Genomic DNA, 21,625 nt, shown 5'->3' with positions numbered 1-21,625 from the left:
TTCTCTGTTTTTGTTTTTTATTTAATAAGCTGGTTCATAAATTATCGCACATAAAAGATTCTTTTTCAATAGTTACAAAGTGGATAGCAACTTCAGTTCAGCGCCTGGAACAAATCAAACAGAAGATGGAAAAGTAGAGCTTTGACGGAACGGCGGAGTTTGATCCGGACGACACGGCGGAGGAGAGCGGCGGGAGCCAGTGGGGAGGGTTCAACATCCAACCGCTGTCGACGTAGATTCCCGTTAGCGCTCAGACTAGCAGCGAACAAAACGGTGACATGCGTTTCGTATTTCATGCCGGAAAAACGATGGAAGGAACGCTTGGTTCCTGTTCTCCAGTGTGTTACAAAGAAAAAGAAAACTTGAGGGAGTGAGGAGGGGAATAAATTATAAAAGAACAACAAATAAAAAGACAGCACTAGCTACATGTGAGGCCCACGGAAACAAATCAAACTAAAGACGTGTTGAGGCGGCATCTTCTTGGCTCGACTTTCCCCCTTTTTTTTTTTTCCTCAGGAGCGAAGCGTTTGACGAGAAGCTAAACGAGGGGGGGGGGGGGGCAGTGGTTCAGAGGCAGCGAGGAGCCACTTTCAGTAATTCACTTTGAAGTGGAACAAATCCTCCTTCGTTCATTTATTCTTTTCTACAGCTATCACCCTGCTCCCCCTTTCCGGTTGGTCACATCCCGACTGGCCGATGAACGTGGGGGGGGCGGATCTGTTAAATGGGAGCTAACCCGCCCTCGCTAAAACCGGTCTGAAAGGAGCGATGGGTGTCCCACCATTTCTAACGCTAGTTTGCTCTCTACGAGGCCGAAATCTGAAATCTTTGCTCTGGTTTTGACCACAGTTTCTCTCTGCGTGTGACGGGAGCCTACTAGGACATCTGCTGCTGAATGTGCTCCAGGAATTCACTGTAGGAGGAAGCCGACTCAGACCGATCCTCAACCAGATACTGGAAGAACGTAGCTTTAGCCGAAGCGTCGTCCCTGAGGGAGATAAGAGAGAGACGGGAGGGTTAGAGGGACGTGTGGACGCACTTTGTTTGTCAGAGGTAGACTTCTTGTTTCCGTTAGAATGTATCTCAAGAAGTCTCATCACATGTATTTCTCATCTGTCAGAGTGATGCAAACATCCTCCGCCTTCTTGCACTGACATCAGCCCTCACCACAACCACACCACCACCACCACCACAACAGCAACATGTGGTGGAGCAACAATGCGGTGCCACAGAGAGAGCAGAGAGAGCAAACAGAGGACCTGACCACCGCTGTCAACCAGTGACCTCACTGCTCACTATGTTGTCGTTGTTTTAATGATTCCAGGTAAACACAGAACTGGTCACGTCCCGTTTCGGTGTCGTTCCAGTCGAGAGCACACTGCTGGAAATGTTTCAGATCGCTGACGACGACATCCACACCGCTGTCAGCTAAGGGACTCGCCTGATCACGTGACGGTCAAAGGGGGAATTGGACACTGAAGGCTGAAACGGCTGAAAGGTTTCATACGGATTCATCCGTCGGGGGATTCTTGCTGACAAAGCACATAAACTAGAACTGCAACGTCTGCAGTTTGATTCCAGCAAAGAGCCTCAAGATAAAACACTTCTGTTGACTATTTTTGATTAATAGTTTGATTAAAATAGAAATAGGGAAACATGTGAGAGTTCCTCAAAGCAAGAAAGTACCCCCTTTAAAATAGCTCCTTCTGTTTGACAAATCGTAATTAAATATTCAATTTGCAATCATTTAAAAAGAGAAAAGGGATTAAATGCTCACGTTTGAGAAGCTGGAACCAGAGAGAGTTTGATTTATTTTTTTAAACAGATAATTGATTTCCTTGTACTTATTGACGAATCATTTCAGCACCAGTCTACAGCCTAATGAAGGACTGATGCTGGATGCATCCGTGAGGGTGGCAGGTGCACATTGGAGATTTATAGATTATATATATTTAGTGTAAAACATTTTGGGTGGAGCGAAGAACAACGTGAGGATTGTTTGGCTGCTTCAGAGCTCTAAAAATAAACAACCTGAAGGTGTTTCATATTTCCTCATCTCAGCCCTTCACTCAGAAGATAAAACCTCTAAAACGGTCGTCCTTTCAGCTGAACTTCATTCTTATATATTGCCACACCGCTTCGTGAACTGATGCTGGACACTCCTAGTTTTTGGCAGTTGGTACCGTTGGTGGAAGAGGAAGTGAGACTCATTTTTTTTTGCTGTTGCAGTAATTTAAAACGTAGAAATAAAGCAAAAAAAAAAAAAAGGAAGGTAAAAAAAAACCCTCTCAGACTGTCTTAAAAATCCAGCACCTGGTTGTGAGAAGATGCGCTAGCAGAAGTCAGATGTTGATCCAGATGTGCGGCAGTGCTTACTTGAGGACGTGTATCGCGGAGCTGAACGCTCGGTTGTCCTGCAGCCAGTCGAGGAACGCTCGCACTCTCTCAGACAGAGTCGTCTCCAGCTCAGGAATGTGACTCTGGGATTCAGAGAGAGAGAAAGAGAGAGGCGGGAACCAGAAACATCAGCTGCATTGTTTTCACGCCTCAGATTAGAAACAGATAACTCACGCGGTCGCCTCGGCTACGCAACAGGAGCCTGTGGTTTAAAACGCGGGGCTAAAAACACACAATGAGCAGCATAAACAAGTGCTGAGGGGTTGCTGTTTGTTCTGGGTGTCACCATCACGCCCACGGCGCGGTAATGACAGAGCTTTCTAGTTGGCTGCAAAAAAGAAAAAGAAGCTACGACAGCAAATGTGTTCTGCTGCACGAGTTCTTTTCTTTTTAACAACACAGAGAAATGTTGTTATTGTGGAGCAAATCTGTGACTCGCGGTCAGGGGAGATGTGTGCAACGCCGCGTCGCATCACTCGTGCAGCAACTGGGCGGCGGTGTGCACAACAATCCCACCATTTCTCTGAATCATAGTTATTGTTCGACACGGTTTGGAGGTGGGGGAAATCTCCTCCACCTAAAATAAAAGCATCACCTTTAACCCACTTTTTGATTGACAGCTGCCCGTGCACAGTTAAGAGTCTCACTGACCATGTTGGCGGGTATTGAAGCGTAGCTGGGGCAGCCCAGAGCATCTCGGATGAACATGTCGTCGCAGCATTTGCCGATCCACAGATAAAACACCTGCAGACAGAAGCAGAGAATCGGTGAAGAGCGCCTCATTGGGCTGTAACGCTGCTGTAACGGTTCATGATGACATAATAAAGGTCCATAAAGGGCTGAACCGTCACGTAATCACGGATTCCAGAGGTTTACAATGATCTAGACTTCTTAGAAGGAACCACGACAAGTAGACAAGAGGAGGAAAATAAAAGTGAGGAGAAATAAACATCTTGAAGAGTTTCATCCCTGCGGAGAGATTTCTGAATAAGTACTGAAAGCTTACGTTGCCACAGTCCATGAGGAAAGCTCCGTCTCTGCTCACTCTGTCAGCAGACAGGTGGAGCAGATGAGGCTGAGGAACCACGGTGTCGTTCAGATGGAGCGCCCCCTGCAGGCGAGACACACACAGTGCAATGGATTCGCTGGAGGACACTCAGAGTTCACACAAGATATAATAATTAAAATCAATTTGTCATTTGAAAATAAGTTTTGAATGTGTCCTACATGGTCAGACATGTTGTCCAGCCGGTACAGGTCAGGATGAACCATCCGCATCAGCTGCTGCAGCGGCTGCGTCTTGAACTCGCACATGGCGAAGACCCGCTCGTCCAGCCGCGTGCTGGTGCCCGTCCGCAAGGCTTTCTGGAAGGAAACGCACATCTGCTTAGTGTGCGTGTTAATCTGTATTTCATTTATTTGGATTATATTTCCCATTTCCCCGTTTTCAAGCCTGATGTGGCTTCATAGTCCCTTCATAGTCTCTTCATGGTCCCTTCATAGACCCTTCATAGACCCTTCATGGTCCAAATCTGCCCAGTTTTCTATCAGTTACTGATACTGCAGGTTATAATCATGAGGTACTTAGTCGCTGCATTACCAACATTAAAAGGACTCTACTGCTGTAAACGTATTTCAGACACCTAAAAACTATATTAGTTTGAGTGTACGTTATATTTAGAGTATTTTCCGACGGGGAACAGAAGCCATTGTCTCCATCTATGCTCTCCTCAAAGTCATCAGGCTCCTTTGACAAAAACAGTAATTTTACCTCACAGAGCACAGGAGCCTCTGGTCTACTGCTGCCTCGATCGGTTACTTTGTTTGTGTCATTTTGTGACTTTGGACTGACCCTTTAAAACACTAAAGACAGAAGGTAAAATGACTGTTTTTGTCAAAGGAGACGTGGCTTTGAAGAGAGCACAGAGGGACACAAAGGCTTCTGTTCCCCTTCATCGGACGGCAAGCTACAGTGTTGAAAGTATTCTAAATATAGAGTTCACTTCAACTGATAATGATCCTTTTAGTTGTCTTAAATACGTCCACAGCAGTACATTGTTGCTACTCCAAACTCCATCTACTGTAGTAATACACTGACTACGGAGAAGTACCTCATAGTACCACACTTCTAAAACATCACCACTATCCTTTTAAGGACTTACAAATACTATCTGAATATCTTTACACTGTAGTGACGGTGGATTTAACGGTGCACATTTGTGATGACTGTGTTTTAAATGTTCAGGGTGGACACTGTAGTCAGACCTTTAGGAGGATTAGCCTCGGATGACTCAAAGAGTGTGAGAATGAGTCTGAAAGTGGACACACCCTGGATGTGTGAATGAACAAGTCCTGGGTGGATGAATACAGTCATTCAGCATATAGGAAGACTGGATGACTGTAAACTCAGCTTTTATTGTGTGTGTGTGTGTGTGTGTGCGTCTCTAGAGGGAGGGGTAGTGATGATGTAAAAGCAGGTCATGCTTTAGGATGTGTAACCCTGATGTGGAGGTGGATGATTGGGCGTTAACGTGGATTGCGTGACAGTCCCGCATGTGTGTCGACAGCCTGTAATAAAGCGATGGTGACGAGTGTGTTCCTGTGCGGACAGACGCACCTGTTTGAGCAGAGAGAGGATGTAAACGGGGAAGAGGCGCATGGAGGCCGGGAGGACGACGCCGGACTGCTGCAGGTTGGACACGTTGCTCTTGTAGGCGTTCACCAGATCCACCACCGCGTTCGTCAGAGCGTCGCGAGCGTCCGACAGGCTGGACGTTATCGACCGGTCGATGGCTGAAACACGAGTGCGACACGTTAGTGCAGTTCTGTAAAATAAAAAAAAAGCTGTGAAATGCACATTTTGTGTTTCTTAAGCCATTTCTTTTTTTCAGGATCTCCCTTAAATGCACCTCGAGGAGACGAGAAGGAGGAGCTTAGAGCGAGGAAACACGGGTGTATCCTACAGGGAAGTCTATCATCAAGTCGCGGGACGTATAAACGCCGCCACTCCACATACAGCTCAGCTTAAAAAGCAACGGACAACTTAAGACCGCCGCTATGGAACCAAGGACGTATCATTAGGAAGCTTCGACTCCTCCGTCCTGTCGCCTCTTCTTCATATCTCTCTCTCTCTCTCTCTCTCTCTCTCTCTCTCTCTCTCTCTCTCTCTCTCTCTCTCTCTCTCTCTCTCTCATCCTCAGTGGGAGGAGCTAAGACGCGAGGAGGGAAGTGAAAAGACAAGTTAGCATAATGAAACTGACCATTGTCTCTTTCCTACATACACTCCCTTCCCTTCCAGCTCCCTCAGTAGGAAGATCAGCTAACACGGTTCAGCAGGGCAGCAACCACTGTCCTGACTGCTGACTGTGGGGTTTTGTAGTCTTTTACCGGGTGGTTTGTAGTCCTTGTCCATCGGGAGGGAAAGTATCTCCCCTCTATGACACTGCCTCTCATGACATCGCGACGTGGAATGAAGAAGTGAAAGCTAAGTGTGTTTTAGACTCACCCATGTCGGCGAGCAGACAAGTGATGGCCTGAACGTCGGCGCCGGCGTACACGTCACTCAGCTGGTTGACCACCGGCAGACACAGAGTATGGACCCGGATTCTCCTTTTTCCTACAGGGACAGACAGATGAATCATCAGATACAGGAATAATCATCGACAGCACAGTAAGCTCCTGCTGCTGGAGCAGGTGAAGCTTTGAGGATCTTACTGAAAAGTACTGTGTCAGCATTTAGTAGGAAACAGTGAACTTCGCTCACTGACCCACACAGAGTTCCTTGTGAATTACTGGGATGACTTTTCAGGCACAGCTTGAGATTTTCACTATTCACCACTGCACTACATACGGGAATAACTCCCTCTAGCACCTTTTCACACATGGCCTTGGTAATGCCGGAATAGATGGGGCAAGAGTCGGTCCAAAAGCAGATGGCGGTAACGCAACACTTACGGATGCCAACCGCCATAAAACCCAAGAGCAGAAGAAGATGATGATGGGGCCAGATCGGATGCAAAGCGTGTCAATCGATGCACACTTTGTATTTGTTTACTAGCGGATCTTGACAGCTGCAATACGGCGGATGCGCAGACGCACGTCGCACGCAAACGTGGTATCTACGTTTCTATACATCGATGAGGCGATATCTTATTATTTTTCAGAAACATGGCGGGCGAGGAGCTGTTTTCTTGTCCAGTGTCAATGTTCTTGTAATGTATTTAATATTCAACAAGTCATCAGTGGAGTCCTGTGATTGGTTCGCTCGCTCCGCGTGAACGCATCTTTTGGCATTTTCCCATGAAATGTTACGACATCTTGAGGCGCGAAATTTGCCGGTACAGATTTCCTTGAATATCGATCTCTCGTCCCATTCACACAAGACCAGGAAATATGTGTGTGTGTGTGTGTGTGTGTGTGTGTGTGTGTGTGTGTGTGTGTGTGTGTGTGTAAGCATGAGAGTTTGTGCACCTTTACTGGAGGTGTAGAGCAGAGCAGCCTGGAAGCAGGCCAGAGACGAGTCTGCCAGAGAGTCTTCAATGGACATCTGGACAGCAAAGGCAGAGTCCGGGTTCACGTTGGCCAGGGACAGCAGGTCGGTGGAGCGCACAAAGAAGTTACCGTGGAACGTGTGGATGGATAAACCTGAGGGCAGTGTGGAGAAGACACTTGTAGAGAAGACACTTGCAGAACCGAGCGTCTGACTCCGCGGGGAGCCGGTTACCTTTAGTGCATCGTATTCTCATGACCGCCTCGAAGCCGATCTTCCTGCTGAGGTAGCGCTCCAGGTCTTTCTGGAACTTCTCCAGTTGAGCCGGGTTGTGGATGTAATGGAAGGAGGGGTAGTAAAAGATGCTGCCTGCCGAATACTTGGAGATACACGCTGAGGAAGAGGAGAGGTGAAGCATTACCGAAATACTCATTATGAGAGTGATAGAAACCAATAATCTGAGGTGAATCTGGCCTTTGAGCATCCACGGCTCTGGTCTCCGAGGACAGAAGCTGCAGTAAGCTCGGAGAACGCAGTGCAATTATTACCCATCACTACTGACCGAGGGGATCGACCATAGATAAGAGGATAACGCTGCGGGAGCGGTCTGAAAAGATTCATCAGATGTTTGAGTGCCGTAGTGCCGGGCCTCCATTAGAACCCATTAGGGCTGTAACAAACGTCTTCTTTCTATTCTCAACGTCTCTTTTGAGGTTGTCAATCGGAGCCCTTTTTGTGGCTAAAGAGAGAAGGCGACACTGGAGGTTGAAATGTTGACGAGTGTGTCCTTACAGAGCGATGCGAGGTCAGTGTACTGGGAGCTGAGCAGGAACAGATCCACCCCGATCTGTTGCCCCGAGCAGTCCAGTGCCAGCTTCTTATAGAAGTCTGTGGCCGGGCCGAGGTGCTGAACTCCCTGCAGAGAGAGAGGAAAAGAAAAGATACAACCGATTACAACAAGAAGAAATCACCACCAACAGCTTCAAAGCCTGCTGTTCTACCAGACACACCTTTGTCCACTAAATGATTTATTATATGTAGTATATGGAGAGGAGAAAGACTGAGTCAAGAGTATATTTTATTTTATTTTCTAATATTCTTTTGTTTGTTTTTTCAGCCCAAACAGAAAATCCCTTTTCCTGAGAAATAAAGCGCATCTGTTGTGAGCTCACTATTGCTGTAACTTCTTGGCAGTTTATTCAGATCAAACACAGATGATTAAGATCAATAAATCACAGTCCCAGGATGACAGGAACACAGATTGTAGCTCAGCATGATCCTCAAAAAATGCTCCATCATCTAAACTGAGATGGCGACGTTGCGGCTGGTAATTAAAGTGAGTTGTGGCGTGAATATAAATTGAATGCAGCAGCAGCACTGGGAATGCCAGGAGGATGAGGATAAATCCACACGGTAGGGGGTGTCATCTTCTCGCTATATTTCATCAAGTCACATAGTTTGGTTTAGGCTCAGTAAATCACAGAGAACGCAGCGCCGCCGCTATTTAGAGGTCTCGTTTCGTAATCGAAAAATGAAGTTGGCTTGTAAAATGGTTCAGAGAAAATCGAACTTTAAGATCAGTACATGAGGAAAGAAAGAGAAGTCCGTCTCCTTCCTACCTTAGTGCTGGAGCGCTGGTTGGGGTCTTCCCTCGACGTCAGCGACCCGGCCCCCAGCGTCGGCAGCTGGGTCTGAAACACGGTGACGCGGCCCCCGGTGGGCGACATGAGCTTGAAGGCGGCTTGCAACGCCGGGCCGAGCGCGCTGTGGGTCTCCTTGCTCTGGCTGAACATGCCCGGCAGAGACGTCAGCAGGTCCGTCACCAGCTGGAGGAAGGAAGGGGACGGAGGACATAAGGAGAGAGTAAAGAGACAACGGGAAGAAAAGAGTGCTGTTGGAGCAATTTATGTGCACAAAAAAAACAAACTAAAAGCCTGTACCTCTTTGCTTTCCTTCAGGTTCACCATCAGACTGTCATGAGACGGTATGAAGATGTCTGAAAAAACAAAACAGACGAGGTGATTGTTTGTAATAAGACCGTAAGCATTACATTAAAGCAAATCAGGTTTTCTTAACATTATTTCAAAGAGTTGGAAAGTGTCTTGCTTCAAATTTGTAATTTCAACATAAACAGAATATATATATGTGGGTAGAATGTAGGTAAAGATGTACTAGCGAGCCAGGGGAGAGGGGTGACATTTCAAGATTAAAGTCGTAGATTTACGAGATAAATCCTGTGAGACTCTGAACCCTTCAGGTGCTTTAAAACACACTGTACATCTCTGAACTGATACAGGAGAAACGTGTGTGTGTAGTCGCAGAGATCCTCAAATCAGATCAATCGTTATCAGGATGCATTTACTATTTTTCCTCCAGCAACCAAAACGTCAAAGAATAAAGACGTTCCCCTCACTTCCTCTTTCATTTATATTGGTATATATAGTTGTTTTTGACCAACAATGGCCGTACTGCTTTGCCATACATGTCTCAGTGAAAAACATCCTTGTTTAAGCTTTAAAATAACCCTTTTCTTTAGCAGCGCTTCATTCTAGACACCAGCTGTTAAGAGGTTAAACAACAGAGACGTACCGTCTATGTCCGACACCACCAGCATCTGCGGCTGGGACAGTCCCTCCTGGAGGTTGTAGAAGTGGATGGTGTTGTCGAAGGTGAGGAAGCCCACCCTGGTGCGAGTGTCCCCTGGCAATCTGAAGCACATAACAGCCCCTTAGGTGGAAAACTTCTCCAGAGCATTAACTCCGACAGCTGTTCATAACCGGCTGTTTATTATAAGCAATAATACAAATAAACACCAAAAAGAGATAGTTAACCATTTCAAAATGTCTGTGTTTTTTTACGGCTATCACGAAGCAAACCAACATGTACGGCATCGTATCATCGACAGCACTCACTTGTCCAGGTTGTCCATAAGTGATTCACAGAAGTACTTAAGGTAACCTGCTTCCACGGCATTGTGAGACACATCGAGGACAAACAGGTAGGCCGCCGGCTGAGGGGGCCGCAGCTGAACACACGAGAACCACACATGATTAGTGGGGACAAGACGGGACAACATGTTCATTCTTTAAAGTTCGTCTCTTTTAAATGAAAGCTCACACAGCAGAAAAAAACCTTTCGCCTCCAGATGTTGTCGCACAGAGAGCAAGACTGCCCTCTAGTGGACAAACGATCACACCGCATGAGCGTTCACAACTCTGAAGAGCTTGCTTCACCAAACAGCTGTATTCTCAAACAGCTGTTTGGTGAAGCAAGTTTATTCATTATGTTGTGAATGTCTCACATTTCCCTCTGTTCATTTCTGTGCACACGTTTAGAGTTTAGGCAGACACACAAATACCTCTCGGTTAAAATATGGATTTTTGTTTTTGAACCGTTGGCTCACCATGTAGTCTGAGGAGGCGATGAACTCCACGGTGGCGTTCTGGACCTCTGGTCTCTTATGGGGCTCGCCATACGACCGGGTGACCGGATTGTACATAAACTCATCTGGAACTGAACAGGAAGAGAGAGAGAGAGAGAGAGAGAGAGAGAGGAGGTTTGACACAGAACAACTCTACGACCGGACACAGCGACGACTTCCTCGTGACCGCGCTCGTACCGTCATTGACCCGATAGCAGAGGTTGCACTTCCACCTGCGCTGGTCGAGGAAGGTGACAAACGGGTTGATGTAGGTGCGACAGGAGCGACAGCGCACGATGGTGTTGGACGTGATCACCGGCAGCTGCTGCAGAGAGGAGGAGGAGGAGGAGGAGGAGGAGAACATGAAGAGTAAATACCGGGAAAGTACAAGCGTGTTGTGAGCTGAACGAGACACATTTGCGCTTCTTTTCTAGCGAAGCCTCAATCATGACCTTTCCAAAGCATTCCTCGGCAGACGCCTGAAGAGAAGCTTTGTTTCTGTGGAATCCTTAGGACTGCAGTCCTTGTTTGTGTCACCGAGCAGCTTTTTTTGGTCGTCTTGCGCTGGTTATGAAGTGGTAGTAAAAAAAGCGCATTTTGTTTTGGAGCTAAAGCAACAAAGCATATTCACAGACATTTCTGTTTTGAATGAATAATCAGCGGTGGCCAGGATTTAAAAAAAAAAAAAGGTGAATAGTAGAGCTGTAGAGGAGAACCGACGTCCGTTTTTAGAACACAAACGATCACAGCGTGAAGCGAGTGTGAAACCTGCATCGTCTGCTATGAACGCAGCAGCAGCAGCAGCAGCTGTTGCAGAGTGCGAACGCTCAGCTGCTGCCAAAAGAGACGCAGAGACCGAGGACGCACTCGGCCAGCTTCAGGGCCGTTAATCCGCTTCACTGTGTGAATGGAAATCGAGGCTAAAACCATATTCTAGTCAGCGAGTCCCTTCTAAACGGACTCAAAACACACTTGACCCGCTCACGACTTTTGCTGCTCGGGTGAACTCGCGTCTCACGTCCCTGTTCTCCGTCACTTCATGCCCTCAGACAGCACATCAACTAACACCCCTATAAATACACTCACCTATCTTCCTGCACCTCCTCCTCCTCATCATCACCCTCCTCATCCTCATCCTCCTCCTCCTCCTGCCTGTCCCGCTGTCACTGCAGCTGCTCGTCTCAAAGGGCTACAACAGACTCATAACGGCTCCGGTACTCTTCAGTAAGAGGACAAAGACTGATGGGTTCTATATAAAGAGTGATGCAGAGATCATGTAGTTCTGCAGACCAACCAGGAAGTCAGCATCGCACCGGTTCCCTCAACAACAAAAAGCCCAAAGTGATTTTCCCACTGGATTTAGGATTTTTGCAGAAAATAAAGAACTAATGAACACCACTCTGATGACTTTTGAAGCTAGAATGCAATTAGCCAGAAGCTAACGTTGGGCTATAAAGGAACTACAACACGGTCACATGACTCCACGTCTCCTCCGCTAAGCTAAAGGAGGACGAGTGTTCCAGTGACACTTGTCAGTTTTAGGACTCAGGACAACATTCCCTGGATACTTGAGTTGTTTGAGGGGCTTAGGCATCAGATCGTACCTGTAAGTCTCTGAAGGGGTGGAGGAGGAGGCCCAGAGGGAGCCTGGCCTTGTTGAGTAGAGCCTGGGTCTGAGGGATGCTGGTCAGGGTGCACCTGAAGGACCTGAAGAGAAAACACGTCAGATAACAAACACACAGATGACAGAGTTGAGAGTTTCAGATATGAAATACCAGCAAAGTGCAAGTAGCAACAGTTAGAGCCCCTTCACTTCACTTACTGAGGACAACAGTTGACCTTCTTGAGGTCTGGGCTGAGGTTGGGTTCGGGGGCTTCGAGGGGCCTCGGAGGCAGCAGGTTCTTCTCCTGCAGCAGGTTGACCGGCCTCAGGGCCTCCACCTCCAGCTCCGGCACCCCGCTTAGCCCCCCCAGGGCCGCAGACAGCTGGGACATGTTTGGGAATGGCTGCAGAGGAGGGAGGGAGGAAGGGAGGGAGGGAGGGAGGGAGGAAGACATAACTTGTTTATACTCCTGCGATTAATCAGGGCTGGTGTGTCAATACAGCAAGAACACAACAGCTGGTGCAAGAGAGGAAACTAGAAGCCTAAATTGGAGCCAAACTTTAATACGCGTTGAGGCAAGTGTACAAACTTTATCATCAGTTGCTAAAAGATAACGCTGACTTTCCGTCTCATGCAGACTGTGGAGGAAACAGATGTTCACAGAAGCAACGACAGACCTCTGAACCCCTTCAACATCTAGGATGTGGTTGGAACTTCAGAGATCCGATAAACAGAAAACACTTCTCAGCATCTGTTCAACATGTGTACCTGGGAGTACTGCTGGTAGGCGGACTGGCCGTACGGGTCGTGAGACGGGGACGAGTCGGGGAGGGCGGCCGGTCCCTGGTGGTAGGCCGGCTGCATGCCGGGGTAGCCGTAGCCAGCGTAGGGCGCGGCCTGGTTGGTCATGTGGTCGGAGGGCGGCATGGAATCTGGACAAGAGAGAGTTGAGCTTTTTAAGACACCGGATGCACGTTCGGAAGACAGGTGGATTACATCGTGTGTGTGTGTGTGTGTGTGTGTGTGTGTGTGTGTGTGTGTGTGTGTGTGTGTGTGTGTGTGTGTGTGTGTTACCTGCATAGCTGCCCCCTTCCAGGTTATCGTAGCTGTTGGGCACCGGAGAAGCACTGCCAGTGCTGGAGGAGGAAGTGTCACCACCTGAGAGAGAGACAGTGGAACACAAGAGGGAATTAAAGACTGAAACTGTTTGAGACGCCTGGAGGAGTAAAGAATTGAATTAATATAAGATAAACAAGGAGCTTTGGGAAGAACACAACAGAACAAAGAACAACGAAAGAAGCAAAACAAAAAAAAGGCAAAAGAGCAAAAAAAACAACAACTAAAAACGGTGAGAAAAATAAAAGACAACAACTTTAAGTCAATAACAAGGAAGGCTGGAGGGTCAAAGAGAGAATAATAATGAAACAAGAAGAGGGAAGGAAAAACAGGAAACATTAAAGGGAATGAATAGTAGTTATGTTGTAGTTTGTCCGTGAAGCGTGCTGCGTTTGGACTCCCTCAGGCCTCCGACTGATGAGGCAGAGTGAACGCGGTGAAAAGATGCACTTAAGTCTGGAACAAGCGCCTCTGAGGACGGAGAAACACGGAGAGAGAGGAGGAGGAAGAACACGGAGGATGGAAGCACGAGAACAGATTACAAAGAGGGTGTGATGGTGGCAGAGCGACCGCTATGTGACGATGATCGTCTTAAATACGGGTCGCTGCTGGAAGTAAATCACACACTGCAACTTCAAAACACCGAAACTTTCCCTTCAAAGTTAATACTGGAGCACATTTTAAACTGGAGTTGTAGGTTTTGGTACAACAGAATTAAAACTGAATCTCGGTTGAGACTAAAACTGACGTTTAAATGAAATTTTTCTTCCGTTTTCAGCTCGTTTTCAAGTTTGGTGCAACCGGATTTTAAGTTAAAAATGGAATCCTTGTTGGTGCAACACAGCCTACAGTTGCCCGCAGCGGACTTTCCCAAAAGCTTAAAAAACAAAATGCCGGTAGCGTGACGCAGAATACCGTTATCAGACACATGCTCAGTGCTCATGCTCAAGACGGCCGACGCTTGTGTAATATAACTCACTAAAGGAAGACATGAGCGGTCACACCGACTGATGGTCAGGAGCAGACGGGACTGCAGCCCGGGAGCAAACATGGTGTCCTCTAGTGTCCCTCCGTGTTTACAGTAAAACAGCAAGAAGCTCCTTCCTTCCATACTTGGCTCTCCTGAAGGAACAAGCTGCTGCCGTATATCAAACAAACCCAAACAAAGGGCATCTCTTGAAACAGGAGTCAGGACGGTTCACTTTAAGTGTGTGTGTGTGTGTGTGTGTGTGTGTGTGTGTGTGTGTGTGTGTGTGTGTGTGTGTGGTTCTCAATCACATAAAGACAAAAACAAGATAAGTCTGGTGGCTGCATTGCATTGTGGTCTGTTGCTGTTCTCCCTCTCATGTCCGAATAGGGTTTTCAAGAAGGATTACAAGAGTAGAATATTTGAATGAAGCCATTAATCCATGTGGGCCTAAAGGAGACACGCCAGCCCCCTGGCAGACGGCTCATTGGACGGGACGCGATCCAATTATGTCGGACTAAATCGGAGCAGCAGACTACTGGATTATCTGCTGTGGAGGAGGAGGAGGAGGAGGAGGAGGAGGAGGAGGAGGACAGCTTAGCCTTCCTCCTCCTCAAAGATTCTTCCGACACCTCTTGGCCCTCCTCTTCCTGCTGGAGCGAGCCAGGTGTTATAAGAGCAGCTAGAGCTGCATTCATATCGCGTTCCCTTCATAATCCGTTCCTCACAAGGCTCACTAGTCACATGAAACAAGCCATTTCAAGAGGATAGCTTTGGCTTTTATTTCCCTCTATTTTCTCTATAAATCGAAATAAATAATAATTAGTTTCAGCCTTAAGTGATACATCTTTGTACCAGAAGGTACATTAAAACATATGTAACCGATTTTAAGTTTGTTACCACTGTAGTGTCTTCATTGTTCTTGATTCACTTTGTAAATGGAACCTGGGAAGAACAATTCTGAACTTGTTATTGTTTAGTGCTGCCATTAACCTAATAATATGATGATATTAGATTATTATTTTTACACAATTCTGCTGCCCAAATGTATGAAACAATAATGACCAAAGTAAATCATTGATTCAAGTATTTTGTTTTCCACATTTGAAGAGTAATGCATAACAATGTAACACAAGGTTTTGTATGTCCTTTTGAATGCCATAAAGTGATCAATATGGGAAAAACGTTGTTATTAATATCACAATTCTGAGGTATTATCATGGCCTCTAACAAATCAACAGCTGAGAACCTGAGAGAACTAGAGAGATCACCGAGGGGAAAAACAGGAGCTAAAAACAATCGGAGAGAGAGAGAGAGAGAGAGAGAGACAGAGAGAGAGAGAGAGAGAGAGAGAGAGAGAGAGAGAGAGAGAGAGAGAGAGAGAGAGAGAGAGAGAGACACAGAGAGAGAGAGAGAGAGAGAGAGAGAGAGAGAGAGAGAGAGAGAGAGAGAGAGAGAGAGAAACGTGTTAAACTCTGGATGATGACACAACTCCTGAGGGAGTCATCAGCAGAGCACGTGTGTGTGTGTGTGTGTGTGTGTGTGTGTGTGTGAATTGGTCCAGATACTTCAGTCAAAAATACTTCTTTTACACAGAATACATCAGAGGTTTAAGTTCAGCCTTTTTGCATTGTGATGTAATGTAATTTGAAAGCGATGCAAGTTATGCAACGTCAACATATTGGTGTCACATGTAGACATTAACGTAACGGAGAATCTGAAGCATTTTTAAGTTAATGGTTAGTTATTCTATCCTTACATCCATCCAGGGAAGTTTATCTATTCAACCCTCTTTAAATTTGCCAAAATCACACCGTTTACACAGAAACTGTTGTGGAGTTTTCAGATTTCCGACAGTCCTTGAACGAGTCACGAGTGCTAAACGCTTCCATCAGGACAAGTAACCAAATCTATATAGTAAAAAACATAAGTTCATCTGAGAAGCCATGAAGGACTCGGGTCACGTGACCACAGCTCTGTTAGACTTCAGCTGATCTGCAGTCTGTGTGAACATGAAGCAGACAGGAGAGGTCAGAGGTCATGTAAATAGTTCAACATGTACAGGATGTGTGGAGTGTTTCCAATAATAGAAACACTTTAGAAGAAATGTTATGCATATAGATTTAATTGTTTTTTCCATTTTTTTTACAAAAGCAATTATCAAAGAAATTTTACTTTAGCGTTTTCAGCTAGATTCAGTTTTTTCATCTTCTCATTTTTATGATTTTGGGATATTATAACTGTGTAAAAAACGCCCTGAAGCTGCTTGAGGTTCAGATGAAGTGAGTCATTATTCCTTCAAATGTCAGAAAAATGGAGAAAGCTGCTCATCACAACTTTCTAGAACCTTCAAACTGCTAGCTTTAAGTCCAAAACCCAAAAGATAATCAAAGTACAATGACATGAAAACCAAGAAAAGCAGAAGATTCTCAAATTTTAGAAGCTTGATAAATACATTTGTGATTGTTGCCGATTCGCTTCCTGTTGATTTACCGCTCACCTTTCTGAGAGACTAAATCTAATCTCAGTTTTTCGGAGGTGGAGCGACAGAGAGCAGAGTACACAGATGTAAAAGATGATTTCAGTGTCAGTACTGATGATTGTGAGACGGGGGGGGGGGGGGCAGCGGGTGACCTGTGGGGAGGCAGCAGGGATGAGAGCGGAGAGAAATATCTGATCAGCCTTCTTAGAATGGACGAGGACTGATGAAGCGTGTGATGGGAGGAGCTTCAGAGCATGAGAACGTTAAGAGAGAGACACACCGCTTGATCATCCAATTTACACACATGTGCATGACGGTTTTTTTTTTAGGGAGATTATACTTTCTATTGCACGTCCACATTTCAATAAACAGAGCACTGCTTTCACATTCCTGCTAATTCCACTAAAAAGGTTCTTCTTCACTTAAATTCGGTGCATTTTACCGAATTATATTTCAACCTGGAATAAGATCTGGAATAACTGTAGCTTGTTGCAGGTTTGGAGACACTAAGTTATGTAATAGTCAATGTTTCATTATGAACATACCATTGAACTGAAATCTTTGCGTACGATGTCAATCACACTTCTTAGGAGGAAAGAAAAAAGTCGGACTCGGCCGAGAAAATTGCAACCGGTGCATCTCTAGTTTAGGACACAGACGAGTGGGTTCATGGGGATGGAGAAAGTGGTGATGAATGGGTTTTGGGGGAGATAAAAGCTAAAGCAGACCTGCTTCCTCATCCTCCTCCTCCTCCTCCTCCTCATCATCATCATCCTCAGAGCTGGATGACGAGGGGGCTGCGGCCGGGCCTGAGGTGGTGGCAGGAGCAGAGCTAGCTCCACTATTAGCAACATATCCATACTGCATGCCTGTTGGAAGGGGGGGGGGGGGGGGGGTCAGGAGAGGCACATGAGAAAACTGTCAAGACTGGGTGACCGACGACAGACAGACAGAGGGGGGGGGGGCTTCATTCCACATGATGTGTGTTACAGTGTGTGTTGAAGCCATGAACTAACTTCACCCGTTGACTGATTAAAGTAGCTGGTGGTTTCCTCATGTTGTCATAGAAACTGACTTTAAAGAGACAGTTCACGCCAAAATGAAAACACACGTTTCCTCTTTCTTGTAGTGGAATTCATCCAATGCGAGTTGCTGAGTGATGGAGCCATCGGCCGTAGAGATGTCTCACTCTCACACAGAAGGAAGCGTGCATGCTAAACGATGCTGCTAGCTCACTTAGCTAACGTTACAGCTCCGCTTTGAGCACCAAAAGCCATACAGACCTATTATATTGGAGAGAAGGCAGTAATCTCTACAGCTGAGGCACCTCGCACCAAAACAATCTAGATTGATAGCTAGAACTACAGGTAAGAGGACAATATGGAGTTTTGCATTTTGGGGCGCACTGTCCCTTTAAGACCAGTACAGATGATCTGCGCTTACATGCAAAAGGAGTCACAGACCCTCCAGAAAAATAGGACGAGATATTTAGAACGTTCTGCCGACGGGAGAAACTTGTTTTGCGGCAAGCCGGGTTGCTCAACATCAACTCTCTCTCCAAGTCGACGTGAAACCAACAACATTCCACAGGACGCCTGAGAAGTGTGTGAAGCAGGCAGTGATTATCTCTCAGTGTGTCAAACCAATGAGCACTTGCAGATGTGGGACTTAAAACAAACGACACCACTTTGATTTTGCATTATTAACCCCTAGAGAAATACTAATAACAACAAAGCGTGCCTTTTAACACCTGCCTATACGAGAGGCGTGTCCTGTGTTTGTCTTCTCCTGCTCTGGGGTTTTGCATAACTTGTTGCCAGAGGGAAATACAACTGGGAGTAAAGTGATTTAAGCACACAGAGCGCGAGTGAACATTCTGGAGTAATGTTGTGGTTGTTGGGCCTTAAACACCTCTTGGTGAGACTATGCAAAGCTTCAAAGATGGGTCTTTGCAACCCACATTATGATTGAATGCAGGTGCAGCTGCTGCAGGAGTCCTCTGGTCTTAACCTGCTTAGCAGACGGAAAGAAAGAAAATAACCCAGCAGCTGGCTTCCAACCTGAAACCCTCACATTTGTATAAACACTCGCACCTGCACATTTAAAAGTGTGTGTGTGTGTGTGGAAATGTACCGCACGTAATCTGCAGCACACACAGCTGTGAATATGTAAAACATTTACACACTCACACACACACACTTGCACCGTCAAGAGCAGGATTTCAATTTATATTTAAAGGCTTGTGGAAGAGTTTGCACCAGAAAAGACTACATTTTCATTTTTCCTCCAATGACTTTTTGTTCAAACACCAAAGTAAAGCAGAACGAAGAGGAAACCTTCTGAAACTGATGCACTAGCGAGGTGTTTCTTCTGCAAGCAGTGAAACAAAAAAACAGGAAACGGTTTCTTGTCGAACTCAACTAGAAACGTTTTTTGGCGGCAACATTTCAGATCTTACAAAAGACTTAAATCTCATTCAAAGTATTCTTTCAAACTTTGTTCGTACAGAAACAAAAACGTACACAAAGTACACACAAGAGGAAGCTTTCCTTGGGTCTAAAAAAATGGCTGCCGTTCATCAGTACCAGCAGCATTGAAGAGCAGTAAAGAAAACCCTTTTTGTGATGCGTCAACAACAAAAGTTCAATGTAAATGCTCGTTACCTTGGTGGTGGCCCGGCGAGGAATGGACCGAAGCGGAGGGGGTTCCTGAGGCCGGCCGGTCTGCGGCACCACCGCCGTGAACGACCCCGCCGTAGGAGTCGTAGCTCAGAGCAGCCGGGCGGCTTTGGTCATAGTGTTGGTGGCCTGTGGGTCGAAGAAAGACGCGCACAAAGATGAAAACGGTTGGACATTTTACACAGGAGAATGGCGGTCTGCGTAAACAAAGCGCTACCTCCTGAACAAAGAACTACAAAACAGCAGTTAAAGTACTACCGGGCCTACTCTATTTAACTTCTGCAACACCAAATGCACATAGTGCCTTAAACTCCTCTCTTTCCAGCCACACACACACCTGTGCTTCCTTGACCATTGACTGTCGGCGCCACGCTGTACCCGGGCTGCGCTGCTGCTGTGGAGGCCGGCCAGGTGGTGCTGTACTGATGTAGGGGTGCACCCATCTGGGTGGGCATGACTCCAAGCGCGGAGGTGCTCTGGGAGGAACTCAGGGTGCCAAACTGGCTACTTCCTGGCGCAGACGGGTACGAAACGATTGGATAGACGGGCGCTCCAGGGGCGACAGCTGGTGCAGGCACCAAACTGGGCTGCTGCTGCTGCTGCTGCTGCTGCTGCTGGTGGTGCTGGTGGTGAGATTGCTGTGCTGGGGGAGCGTGGTATGACTGCGGTCCATAGTAGGATCCTGGAGGGGCATACGGTGGTGGATGCTGCTGCACTGGCTGTTGGTTGTAGTGGGCAGTTGATGGAGGTGGTGCTGATGAGGGGAGGGTGGCATATGGTTGAGGAGGAGCAGAGCTTGGAGAAGCACTGTATGGGGAGGCTGCTACATGATGCTGAGAGAGGTGGTGCTGCTGCTGCTGCTGCTGATGGTGGTTGCTCCGGTAGTAGTTAGCACTGTGGGCACTGTTCGTGATGGGTGCTTTGTTGGGAACAGGACTGGGGTAGTTCTGTTGTTGAGGTGGGGCTCCATAGCAGCCTGTAGGTGGGTGCATGGATTGGTATGTCTGTGCTGGACCTGAAGAGAGGGAGAGGGTTGTCATGTACGTGTACACTTAGTTTAGTGTACATATACAACATGGACAGTAGTATACTCTCCTTCCACCAAAGCTCACACATGCAAGTACTGAACAGAGGTTATCATTAGCTGCAAAAACAGCTAGCTTCATTAGCAGCTGTTACTCCAGTGCACAGAGGGTTAATACCCGGTTATCCCTGACAGCAACCATCAATACAAAACAAATGATATCAGTCTGCTTTTAATCGACTGGTTCTTCATCAGAGCCACAATATAAAGCGTAAATAATGATATATGTATATATATATATATATATATATACAAAACACGTATAATAGCTATCGTTGTACGTTAGCTTCACAAGCTAAAACGCTAGCTGTCTCTATGGGGATTCAGGTTAGCTCTTAAACTAGCTAACGTTAACATTAGCTGAAAAGCCTCAGTTTCAGCCGACTTTATACGTCATCTTGATTTTATAATTAATGTGATTAATCTGAATAATACCAGAGAACATCTGTACCAAAAAATAATAATAATAATAATAACACAGCAGCGCCAGACAAAACTATCTGACATCCCAAGAGGGTTACTAGCATGCTAACGCTAAGCTAGCTGGCTAATCGCCTTCAAACCGGCCTGCGGTACCATTCTGGTATGCGCGCGCAGCTCCACCGTTCGGTGTCGATGAGTTCTGGCTGTAGCTGACGGAGCTGTGCAGGTTTGTGAAACCCGGCGCAGAAGAAGACATCGCTCGGTCCTCCCGTCCTCCTTTATGCCCACAGATACACGGGTGTCCCAAAAGCCTGGCTTCTTCACACCCCCCTCCCCCTGGAATGATGCGGCAGAGAGAGGTTGCTGCTGGTCGGTGAAGACCCGGGCAGACTCTGGCCACCTCCGCTCGGCTGAGAGCTGAAGCTTCCAGTCGGGATGTGGAGGATCTTTAGCGGACTCTATGGTCCGTGGTCCCTTTACTCCCTCTGGTGGACGTCCTTTGCAACTACGTATAATATAAATCTATATCTATTTATCAATTGTATTATTTCAGAATAATACAATATTTTTATTTATTTTATTTATATTATATAAATAATATTATTATTTATATTTATATATGTTATTTATATTTATATGTTATTTTATTTATTATTTTTATATTTAAATGTTATTAATAAATGTTTTTGATAAATCTATTGAATCTAATTTATTTGTAATTTGCACAATGTACATATTATATATAGCCTTATGTATTGTAAAATATGCATTGTATATAAGTACAAATAAGACATAAAAGAAAGAATTCTTTTATGTCTTATTTGTTTGATGTATTTCATTGTAAACAGGTATTTGTATCTTTCCTACCATTTGAATATTAAAATGTAACCCTGAGCCTGACAGTCTTTGCATGGTTTCACACTGACACTGGGTTTGAACTATTACACACAGAGGTGAACTGTAT

General features: G+C 46.1%; 1 protein-coding gene across 3 annotated transcripts; it reads right to left on the bottom strand.

Annotated features, from left to right (window-relative positions):
• Positions 1 to 21,110, bottom strand: sec24b (SEC24 homolog B, COPII coat complex component). Of its 3 annotated transcripts, none has more exons than XM_068714105.1 (24): positions 20,815 to 21,110; positions 19,492 to 20,169; positions 19,140 to 19,283; positions 17,205 to 17,345; positions 12,986 to 13,069; positions 12,680 to 12,843; positions 12,130 to 12,314; positions 11,912 to 12,014; positions 10,506 to 10,632; positions 10,290 to 10,399; positions 9,799 to 9,911; positions 9,476 to 9,594; positions 8,827 to 8,882; positions 8,506 to 8,712; positions 7,679 to 7,802; positions 7,121 to 7,279; positions 6,868 to 7,041; positions 5,903 to 6,013; positions 5,015 to 5,190; positions 3,625 to 3,762; positions 3,404 to 3,508; positions 3,049 to 3,141; positions 2,377 to 2,480; positions 1 to 988 (listed from the first exon to the last, which is right to left on the bottom strand). In XM_068714105.1, the coding sequence occupies exons 1-24, from the start codon at positions 20,915 to 20,917 to the stop codon at positions 877 to 879; spliced, it is 3,630 nt and encodes a 1,209-aa protein (XP_068570206.1). In that variant the 5' UTR covers positions 20,918 to 21,110; the 3' UTR covers positions 1 to 876. The 3 variants fall into 3 exon arrangements, with proteins under 3 accessions (XP_068570206.1, XP_068570207.1, XP_068570208.1); XM_068714106.1 differs by having other exon boundaries at positions 10,506 to 10,629; XM_068714107.1 differs by lacking the exon at positions 17,205 to 17,345.
• Between the last annotated feature and the right edge of the window lie 515 nt (positions 21,111 to 21,625).

This window comes from Cebidichthys violaceus, unplaced genomic scaffold (genome assembly GCF_023349555.1).
Source record: "Cebidichthys violaceus isolate CVI_PGR_0920_01 unplaced genomic scaffold, fCebVio1.0.p SCAF_2, whole genome shotgun sequence".
Lineage (NCBI taxonomy): Eukaryota > Metazoa > Chordata > Actinopteri > Perciformes > Stichaeidae > Cebidichthys > Cebidichthys violaceus.
Note: the sequence above shows the minus strand (reverse complement) of the source record. Positions and strands in the feature narration are given on the sequence as shown.